General features: G+C 48.0%; 1 protein-coding gene across 1 annotated transcript; it reads left to right on the top strand.

Moving 5' to 3' along the window:
- Positions 1–324: 324 nt before the first annotated feature.
- On the top strand, positions 325–1686 carry LOC125556133 (uncharacterized). The gene has a single exon (XM_048718920.2). It carries the CDS (start codon positions 471–473, stop codon positions 1419–1421), a length of 951 nt encoding a protein of 316 aa, XP_048574877.2. The 5' UTR covers positions 325–470; the 3' UTR covers positions 1422–1686.
- Positions 1687–11845: the final 10159 nt, after the last annotated feature.

The following is an 11845-nucleotide window of genomic DNA, read 5'->3' as shown; positions in this document are numbered from 1 at the left end:
TATAAGTCAAACTATGGAGACAACGGCTTGATTATCAACACTAGTTGAACTAGTACTACTAACGTTAGAGGATCTCATTCTCATCACTATCTTATCTTAACTAATGTACTCAACAATCTTCAAGAGAATAAATAATTAGTCGTATTACACCGCACGCAAATAAAAGAGAAATAAAACCCTCATCTTGGAAGCCCAAGCAAGTAAGCAAAACAGAATGAGAAAGGGATTGAAAAAGATAAGCTACCGGAACAACACATCACTGCTGAAGTGCTGCCGATTGAGATTGTCCAAATCCATTTTTGTAAAATAAGACAACTTTTCAAACCTTGCAAGCCACCGGAACTCTCCAGAGAGTCGACCATCCAACCTTCTTAAACCCCATGGGCCATGATGGTTCCCATCAGCCATTCAAACTCCAAACGCAGCTGATCACCACCAGCGTTTAAATTTCCCTCGCAGCCGCCGTCGCCATGGGCACCCTCGTCGGCCACGTCGCTCCGGGCGCCGGCTTCCTCCTCATCGGCCTGTGGCAGCTGTTCAACCACATCCGGCTGTTCGCGCTGCGGCCCGACTCCTACGCCGCGCCGCTCTGGTTCCCCGCGCGCGGCGTCCGGCACCTCGAGCTCATCCTCATCATCGCCGGCACGTCGGCGTCCATCCTGATGGAGCTCGTCATCGGCCCCGCGAAGCACCAGCCGTTCGACGATGACGGCACCATCCCGTCCGACCACCTCCACAACTTCGAGCACGCGTCCGTCTCGCTCGCGCTGCTCGCCTTCGCCGCGGTCACCATCCACATGGACAGGGTCCGGGCGCCGATGCGGGACGCCGTGTCGCAGCTGGCCGCCGCCGCGGCGTTCGCGCAGGAGCTGCTCGTCTTCCACCTCCACTCCACGGACCACATGGGCGTGGAGGGGCAGTTCCACTGGCTGCTGCAGACCGTCGTCGCCGTCACGCTGGCCACCACGCTGCTGGGCATCCCGTGCCCGCGGAGCTTCGTGGTGAGCCTGGTCAGGTCCGCGAGCCTCGTGCTCCAGGGCGTGTGGCTGATCGTCATGGGCGTCATGCTCTGGACGCCGGGGCTCGTCTCCAAGGGGTGCTTCCTCAACCACGAGGACGGCCACGACGTGGTCCGGTGCCGCACCGACGAGGCGCTCCACCGCGCCAAGGCGCTGGTGAACCTGCAGTTCAGCTGGTACCTGACGGGCACCATGGTGTTCGTCGTCGTGCTCTACCTCCAGGTCAGCAGGCTGTACCCCGAGGAGCCGCAGTACTTGCCGCTGGTCAAGGGAGGATCCGCCGGCGGCCGGTTCAGCGTCGGGGACGATCACGAGGACGAGGATGACATGGAGGCCGCGAAAAGTACTTATTACGGGCAGATGGTCAGCGGTGGCACAAAGCCCATGGAGGTAGAGAGGTAAAACTGAAGCTGTATACCGTATGAAAGGAGGGAACGGTCAAGATGGAGGGTTGTATAGTATAACAGTGGGTATATGTTCTGTAATCAGTAGGGTTGGGGTGCTGTAGATTGTATAGTTTTTTTTCTTTTCACTTTTCTGGACTTGGTTTCACCGAGTGAACTGACCCGTAAATGTCGTCGTTGGTCACTTCAATTTGTTTGTTTAGCCCTGGCTTGTTGGTCTGATCATCGGAGTAGAATGGATTCATGGCTGGCTTGTGGATGGAGATTGGAATTGCACCTTTTTTTGTGTGTGTGTTCTTGATGATTGTGTTAGAAAATTAGGCAAGTTCATGATTAATTCCAGTAAATAATTCATGACTAGAAGAGATACTAGCATGCAAAAATCTAGCAAACTAGAAGAACAGCAAGACATGCATAACGGCAGCAAACACGTAACAGTAGCTGTAGAAACAGACATGAACAGAGGATGTTGGACGTACTGATCGTTAGCTATTATGGGTGCGACGGTGTTGATGACGATGTTGGCGACGATCTGCTGCTGACGGCGATGAATACGACGATGAGTAGCACCGCCCGACTTGGACGGAAGACGACCTGTGATGACGAATTTGAGCAGTCGCGCACAGCGCTTCCCAAAAACCTAATTCGTCCTCTCCCGGTGCAGGATCGCAAAGACGAACGGTTCCGGAGACCTGCTCTCCCACACGCCGATGCACGCCGGCGTTTGGGATGGAGTAGACTACGATGGCGGCGCAAGTTGTGAGATGAGGCAAAACCCTAGGTGTTTTTCCGGTATCTTTCTGGCCGCAGCCGGTAGCTGTATATATATTAGGACCAGAGGCGGTATTGTGTCGCGACCACAATCCCAAACCGACTCGGTTTCTAATTCGTATACTTACCGGACAAGAAATCAAAAAAAAAACTTGTCTGCCAAGACATAAAAATAAAACGGCAAAAGGAAGCTGCGCTCCTGCAAGGAGACGGACCGGATTTCGGCGGACCATTCACGCGCATGTCGCATGTACGCGCCGCCTCGCCTCGCCTCGCCTCGCCACGGCCCGGCCAGGCCAGGCCAGGCGAGGCGAGGCGAGCGAGCGCGCGCGTGTGGTTTTCCCTTTCTCTTCTCACACATCACTTAGAGTGGTAGAGAGAACCCACTATATAAAGAGGTCCAACTCTTCTTCAACTTCCAAGGTGGGACTAAACTTAGCACCACCACTTGCCATTTTACACATGGGCTTTGAGATTTCAGAAATTGCTATGGGCCTAGCCCATTAATTCTAACAACCCCCCACCAGATCTCAAATACCCATTTAGAGATTTGCCTTCTCTCACCACTTGTTTAATATACCAGTGTTTCAGCAGAGACTGTTAAGTTGAACTTCTGCCTAGAACTTTAAGCTACATCCATTCACAACTTGACAATGGACTATGCCTTGAATTGCTAGTTTTGTGTGAACAGGTTTCACTCAAAGTCTTAACCAGTACCTGACCGCCAGTAGGCTACCCCGCGGTTTGGAGCTTATACGTCATACTCTCTGGTCTCTTCGTGAGTTTACTAGAGATCACCCAAATCTCATAGACTGCGACGTTTACAGTCAGAACTCATATAGGTGTGTTCTTTCAAGACTGCTCTGTAGGATAGCATCTTTGCTAATTATAGCCAATAGAACCACATTAAGGCATGTTGCCAACCTGCCTTATAGATCTGAGCCTTACAGCTCTGAGAGTTTTGCATCTTCACTTGGAGACGATCATAAGTTATTACTCTCCTCAGTTAACCAATAGCTTGTTCTTCCCAGATCCTAATTCACGGGATCTCCGATCACAAAGGTTGGGTTACTACTATGGTGTAACATCTATGGGTCTCATACCCATCTCGCTTGATGCAATATCTATCACATTTCGTGATAGTCCCTTTGTAAAGGGATCTGCCAGGTTTTTGTCTGTTTGTATATATGTAACAGTTATTACTCCGGAGTTTCTCAACTTCCTGACAGACTTCAAATGTCTTTTCACGTGTCTTGATGACTTTGCATTATCTTTAGAATTGTTCACTTTAGCGATAACCGTTTGGTTATCACAATTCATAAGAATAGCCGGTACAGGTTTTTCAACAACCGGCAAGTCCATCAAGAGCTCACGCAGCCATTCTGCCTCAACAGTAGCTGTGTCCAAAGCAGTTAATTCTGCTTCCATAGTTGACCTCGTCAATATGGTTTGCTTGCAGGACCTCCATGAAACTGCGCCACCACCATGAGTAAGTACATACCCACTTGTTGCGTAAAGTACATCAACATCGGAGATCCAATTTGAATCACTATATCCTTCTAGCACAGCAGGATGCCCTGAATAAGTAATTCCGTAACTCATAGTACCTCTCAGATAGCGCAAGACCCTTTCTAGTGCATGCCAATGATCATCACCCGGGTTGGACATGAACCTACTCAGTTTGCTCACAGCAAAAGAGATATCTGGTCTTGTAGCGCTAGCTAAGTACATGAGTGAACCGACAATTTGAGAGTATCTTAATTGATCTCTCGTTTCTTTCTTGTTCTTTCTGAGTGTCACGCTGGGATCATAAGGTGTTGGAGAAGGCTTGCCATCCATAAAACCGAATCGGTTCAAGACCTTCTCAACATAGTGAGATTGCGTTAATGTAATCCCACTCTCATCCTTAATAAGTTTGATGTTTAGAATTACATCGGCTTCTCCCAGATCTTTCATGTCAAAACTTTTTGATAGAAAAGACTTGACCTCATTAATTGCATTAATGTTTGTACCAAAGATCAGTATGTCGTCCACATACAAACATAATATGACACTATTGCCCCCACCATGGCGATAGTAAACACACCTATCAGCCTCGTTAATGACAAATCCTGCAGAAGTCAAAGTTCTTTCAAACTTCTCATGCCATTGCTTAGGTGCCTGTTTCAGACCATACAAAGATTTTAACAACTTGCACACCTTTCTCTCTTCACCCTTTACCACAAACCCGTCAGGCTGATCCATATAGATCTCCTCTTCCAACTCTCCATTGAGAAAAGCTGTCTTTACATCCATTTGATGAATGATAAGACCATAAGAGGCAGCCAAGGAAAGTAACACTCGAATGGTGGTCATTCTAGCAACGGGTGAATAGGTGTCAAAGTAATCTTCGCCTTCTTTCTGAGTGTAGCCCTTGGCCACTAGCCGCGCCTTGTATTTATCAATAGTACCATCAGGCTTTAGCTTCTTTTTGAACACCCACTTACAGCCCACAGGTTTACAACCATATGGTCTATCAGTTAGTTCCCAAGTTCCATTAGAAAGAATTGAGTCCATCTCATTATGAACAGCTTCTTTCCAATCATCTACATCCGGAGATGCATATGCTTCTGCAATCGTCTTGGGTGTGTCGTCCACAAGGTATACAATGAAATCATCACCAAAGGATTTTGCAATCCTTTGTCTCTTGTTCCTTCTAGGAACTTCATTGTTATCCTTCTCAAGGACTTCCTTATGTGATTGTTCGAAATATTCATCAGTTGTACTAGATTTAGGAATTATCTCAGAAGAAAATCTAGCAATGCTATGCATATCTTTCATAGGAAATGTGTTCTCAAAAAATGTTGCATCACGAGATTCCATTATAGTATCAACATGCACATCAGGTACTTCAGATTTTACCACTAAAAACCTATAAGCAATGCTCCGTTGAGCATACCCTAGAAAGACACAATCCACTGTCTTTGGTCCAAGTTTGCGTTTCTTAGGAATTGGAATATTGACCTTTGCCAAACATCCCCAAGTGCGCAAATAAGAAAGTGATGGTTTTCTCCCAACCCACTCCTCATAAGGGGTTTTCTCTTTATTATTGTTGGGAACTCTATTCAGGACATGACATGAAGTCAATAGAGCCTCCCCCCACCATGCCTTAGATAAACCAGCAGTGTCTAACATGGCATTCACCAAGTCAGTCAATGTGCGGTTTTTCCTCTCGGCCACTCCATTTGATTGAGGTGAATAGGGAGGCGTCCTCTCATGAATAATACCATGTTCCTCACAAAATTCATCAAAAACTTTTGGAAAATACTCTCCACCACGATCGGACCTAAGACGCTTGATCTTTCTCTCTAGTTGATTTTCAACTTCAGCTTTATAGATTTTAAAGTACTCTAATGCTTCATCTTTAGTTTGCAACAAATAAACATAGCAAAATCTAGTCGCATCATCAATCAAAGTCATGAAATATCTCTTTCCACCTTTTGTCAACACACCATTCATCTCACAAAGATCAGAATGTATGAGTTCTAGAGGTGCCAAGTTTCTCTCCTCGGCAGCCTTATGAGGCTTTCGAGGTTGCTTAGATTGCACACAACTATGGCACTTAGAACCTTTGGCAACTGTGAAGTTCGGAATTAAACTCATGCTGGATAGCCAAGACATTAAACCAAAATTAATATGACATAAACGAGAGTGCCAAATACTTGCATCATCATTAACACTAGCACAAATTTGGTTTATTGACTTATTGCAAAAATCTGAAAGAGAAAAGGGGAACAAGCCTCCGCACTCATAGCCTTTTCCTATAAATTGTCCAAATCTTGACACGATTACTTTATTGGACTCTAAAACTACCTTAAATCCATCTCGACATAGAAGGGAGCCGCTAACTAGATTCTTGTTCATAGTAGGGACATGCTGCACGTTCCTTAGTTGCACGATCTTTCCCGAAGTAAACTTCAGATCCACCGTGCCAATGCCGCGAACAGAAGTATGTGACCCATTCCCCATTAGGACAGAAGAATCCCTTGCGACCTGATAAGAAGTAAACAGGGAGATGTCAGCACACACATGAACGTTAGCACCCGAATCAATCCACCACGAAGATGATTGAAATACTGAAAGCACAATAGGTAAATTACCATACCCATCAGTATTGCTAGCGGTCACCATGTTGACAGTGTTGGAGTTTGTTTTCCCTCTGCGGTCTACACGTTCAGGGCATTCCTTGGAAAAGTGTCCAGGCTTCCCACAGGCGTAGCACTCTAGCTCAGCCTTGTTGAACTTCTTCTTCTTGAAGGTAGTAGTCTTGGTAGGCTTGTTGAAAACAGGTTTGTTCTTCCCTTTGTTCTTGTTCTGTTCCACAGGTTTCCCACATGTTTGGTCATGATTAATTCCAGTAAATAATTCCTTGGAAAAGTGTCCAGGCTTTCCACAGGTTTGTTCATGATTAATTCCAGTAAATAATTCATGACTAGAAGAGATACTAGCATGCAAAAATCTAGCAAACTAGAAGAACAGCAATACATGCATAACAGCAGCAAACACGTAACAGTAGCTGTAGAAACAGACATGAACAGAGGATGTTGGACGTACTGATCGTTAGCTATTATGGGTGCGACGGTGTTGATGACGATGTTGGCGACGATCTGCTGCTGACGGCGATGAATACGACGATGAGTAGCACCGCCCGACTTGGACGGAAGACGGCCCGTGATGACGAATTTGAGCAGTCGCGCACAGCGCTTCCCAAAAACCTAATTCGTCCTCTCCCGGTGCAGGATCGCAAAGACGAACAGTTCCGGAGACCTGCTCTCCCACACGCCGATGCACGCCGGCGTTTGGGATGGAGTAGACTACGATGGCGGCGCAAGTTGTGAGATGAGGCAAAACCCTAGGTGTTTTTCCGGTATCTTTCTGGCCGCAGCCGGTAGCTGTATATATATTAGGACCAGAGGCGGTATTGTGTCGCGACCACAATCCCAAACCGACTCGGTTTCTAATTCGTATACTTACCGGACAAGAAATCAAAAAAAAAAACTTGTCTGCCAAGACATAAAAATAAAACGGCAAAAGGAAGCTGCGCTCCTGCAAGGAGACGGACCGGATTTCGGCGGACCATTCACACGCATGTCGCATGTACGCCCCGCTCCGGCCAGGCGAGACGAGCAAGCGCGCGCGTGTGGTTTTCCTTTTCTCTTCTCACACATCACTTAGAGTGGTAGAGAGAACCCACTATATAAAGAGGTCCAACTCTTCTTCAACTTCCAAGGTGGGACTAAACTTAGCACCACCACTTGCCATTTTACACATGGGCTTTGAGATTTCAGAAATTGCTATGGGCCTAGCCCATTAATTCTAACAGATTGTACCTTAGAGCTTGCCGTAAATGACTTGGGCTGTCTTTTCTCATCAACCTGCGAGTCCAATCCAATGTGTCGCTTTCGATGTTAGTTGCTAGCATCTTATTTATCCTGGACCGGCTTATAGCAATTGCTAACGATTTGCAAGGCAATTTATGTTGGCCGGTGCTGGATTTGTCGTGCTTGTAAACAAATTTACCATCTTAGCGACAATATAAATTGCAATAAAAAACATTCAATTTGTCATCCCCTCCCAACAAACTTCAGCTGAATAACATTACTTATTATCTTTCAGCTGGTTTACGGGAATAATCATCGACTCCATTTCCCTGGAAAAACAACAAAATAGTATCATCGCGCCAACGATACACGTATGTATGAGCGTTTGTGTCTGTACTGATGTGTTAAAAAAACAAAATAATATCACTGTGCCAACGAACAACTCAAGTGCAGAACATGGCTTGTACGGAAGAGAATTTGTGGCAAGCAGACGTTGGGACACCAAGTTACTCGCACGTGCCTTTTCTTTTGACTTTGGATTTCTAAACTTTCTTATCTTTTGAATACAAAGTCTAAATGAAGTTTTATTTTCATATTCCTGTGTTTCTCATGTCGAGGCTTTCAAATAAGAACCATTTTAAATATGTTCTAAGAAGCTTCTAAAATAAATGTTAAATTTCAACTCTTAAAACTCAGTACGAGCAACCGACAAATCATGATTATTTTTCCTTATTGCCGACAAAAAATCTGTTAAAATTTTATCTATTGATAAGAGCGACTGAGCGACGGCGGTCGGAATCTCCTTTGGCGACGAGGAGGACCATAAGCCCAGCAGTCGTAGCAGCGGCCGTGCCTCTGACGGACGAAGAGTTCGTCCATCAAATGGACCGACGCCACCATCGTTGGCACGGGTCAAGGAGGAGCCACCATCCCCGTCACACTACTGCGGCGGTGTCTAGATTGGACGACGCGTCTAGGACGAGCTGGCCTCGCCAACACGCAACTGCGGCGTCCAGATCGGACGCCGCATCAAGGACGAGTCCGCGTCACCACCGACGCACAGCTGATACGCCCACATTGGCGGGCCCGCATAATTACCCTGTCGCAACTGTCACCGCGCCAAGGAGGAGTTGTCGCCCGCGATAACAAAGGCGCGGGGCCGCGTCCTTCATTACCTCGGAGGCGGCGGTGTTGGCGGTCCCTCGGCTCCAGGGCAGTCGTCTCCGAGGAGGAGCGCAAGGCGCAGTACGATTGCTGCAACGCCGCCCGCCACTCCGAGTTGGCCAAGACAGACATGACGCCGGAATGGGTCCATAACGACCTGGACCTCGCCACCGCGTGGGTCCTCGACCACTCCGTCACCATCGCAGAGATGGCCGTTGGACGCCGCCGCCGCCTTGACGGCGAGGATTGGTCGCTTAGCGACTGCTTCGCTGGGCAAGGGCACTGCCAGTGGCCGCGGTGTCCCCCACACCATGGAACAGGAGGCGGACCGGCTCCTTCGTGAGCTGCAGGCAGTTGCTGGACAAGGCAGTCGTGGCCCTCCGGCGCCTTTCCACCGCTGGAGGGACGACGGCGAAGACGGCACAGACGGCGAGGATATTGTGGTAGGACATGACGGTCACACGTATGAGGTGATCGTCCGGTATAATGTTTAGTTCTTTTTTCTAGTTTTTAGTTTAACGGTTGAAATATAAATCTTTTTATGTAAATTATATTCGAATTTTAATAAAATCTGACATGTTTATATGAATTTCATTTGATTAGTTCAAATGTGGTTTAAAATATATGTGAGCAGTGTTGGATGGCCGGCTTCTATGTCAGTGTTCATGGACTAATCCTCTGTTCACAGACGGATACGGAAGCAAATTTGTAAGTCGGAGATGCCCTTAGCATGGATCAACTCGATGAAAGCGGCAGAGCGACCGGTTGTAAACGAGGAACCGGTTCTCCTTCATTGGCGTATTGAAAATAACATTTCGGCGTTGTTTAGGTAGCCACGGGATTATATAGAACTAGTTTTTAGCCAATTTTTAGTAAAATCGGTTTTGTCAATTGTTATATGTGTAATCAGTTTATGAAAAAAGATGTTTGGATTAGAGAAAACTTAGGATCGATTTGTCACGTTCCTTGTTTGGTTTGGATAGGCTTTTCGCCTACACGCATCAACGAGTTTGTTGAGAAAAGGACGGGCGTAGAGAAAAAATTAGCGATCAAGTATATCCAGATCACGTTTTTAGAAAAACAACTAATCCTCGTTTTTTCATATACCCGAAATCCTGGATTATGGAAAATCAGATCTTTTATATTCACAGATTAGATAAAGTTGCCAAACAGGATTTTAGTTTATTACATCGTTTTCCTAATTTGTGGAGAACCAGTTCTATACGTATCACGTATCCAAACAACGCCTTCGCACTTCTGATAGTTCTGAGCACAAGACATTGCCAGAGCACACGATTAAACCGCCCACAGCATCCGTGCTAGCAAACGATTACACCGATGAAGCATGTCTTGTTAGAGCATCTACGGCTGGACTTAACAAATCTGGGCCCTCGAACGCCCGCGGACACGCCCGAATGCATTTATGAACAGTGACCGGACACTTCTCAAATCACATGTTTACATATGTGTCTCTCATATCCGAACTCCTATATTCATATTATATCATGCGACATCGATGAAACTACGTAGATCAGTTCCATACATAGAAATAGCACAATAGTTCACCAAAAGATCCACCAAAGTTCACATAAACGACGAACAACTTTATACTATATCTAAAACTTGAAATTAAAATCAACTTCACCACTTTCGGCCCGGCCCTTTCCCGTTCTGGTTGCCGGTGTAGCTGTACCCGTCGGCGGCTGGTGGAGGATCGTCCGATTCGTTGGAGGAGGAGCCGTGGTCGTCGGAGGAGGAGTCGACGATGACGAGGCCCTTGAGGCGCTGGACGGCCCGGTCCTACCGGCGCCTGAGCTTGGCCGGCCGAGCCGCCTCCTTCGCCTTCTCCAACGGCTCCCGCTCGGACTGCTCGATGGCAAGCTGAAGAGCCTTGGCGTTCTTCCGGCGGAGTCGCCATGCGTCCGTCTCCCCCATCGTAAGTGACCGACGGTAGACCCACGTGAGGAGATGCTGGTCCTCGTCGGGCTCCGCCGGTAACCCACGCCGGCGGAGGACAGAGCTCTCCGCAGCCTCCCTCTCTCTTGTTCGCTGCCTCTCGCAGTGGGTGGCGCTTGCCTTCGTCTCTGGCATGCGCGTCCAGGCCGGCGGGGCAGGCACAAGCACCCACCACTTCGCATGAGGGGGAGCAGCAGCCGGCAAGGCGAGGGGATGGCGTGGGGAAGTAGCCACCGACAGGGTGAGGGGACGGCGTAAGGGAGGCGCCGATTGCGCTGGCCGCCTGTCGGAGCTGCCCATGGGCTAGGAGGGGCCAGCGCCGGCTCCGAGATGCATCGACGGGGAAGCTGCGGCTGCGGCGAGGTTGCAGATCCAGAGCTGCCCTCGGTCTCCACCTTGGACCGCTCCAAGGCGATGCGGAGGGCAAACTCATACTCCGAATCCACCTCGTCGTCGGAGCAGCTGCCAGAGGTCGACATTGCGTCAGATTCGATCGAAATTGGTGAGGGGAGAGGAGAGGACGGAGCGAGACAGGAGAGTGAGTGAGCTAGGGTTTCAGACCGATGAGGTCGATGGGGTTTTTTGTGGGACATCCGTGGGATCGGTGGTGGGCCGGGCTTGTCAGGCGGATGCCTCAGGCGTGCCTTGGCCACCCCATATCCGCTCCATATTTGGGCTGGATATGGGGGGTGCCTGTCAGTCCGGGCGTTTTAGACCCGTTTGGGGCGTCCGCCTGGATCCAAAAAACGTGACCGAGCAGCCTGCCCGGACGTATGAGACGGCTTTGAGAGGTCCGGCTGTAGATGCTCTTACTCTGTTTCCCATTTTCTCGAATGGTCCGGTGTCCAATGTTGAAACAAAATTGACTTGCGAGATAACTGATATACACATATCGATCGATCTGTCCCTGTCTGTGACGCCACGCCAGGTCTGCGACTAGGGGGTGGTAATAAAATTTTGATTTTTTTAAAATTAATAATTAATAATTTTGTAATTCAAAACTTGGTAAAGGGTGTGTGAAAATTTTAAAAATAGGAAGGACGCCATGAACAACAACGTCCAGAACTAGACGCCATTGAGAACTACGTCCACATGTGGACGCTATTGCCAACAATGTCCGGTTATGTGATTCGGTCAGTGCTCAAATTAAATTGAACTGAGTCGTTTTCCA

This window comes from Triticum urartu, chromosome 5A (genome assembly GCF_056163025.1).
Source record: "Triticum urartu cultivar PI428250 chromosome 5A, HENAU_Tu73, whole genome shotgun sequence".
NCBI classification, from domain to species: Eukaryota; Viridiplantae; Streptophyta; class Magnoliopsida; order Poales; family Poaceae; genus Triticum; species Triticum urartu.
This window is presented reverse-complemented; position numbering and strand designations above follow the sequence as displayed.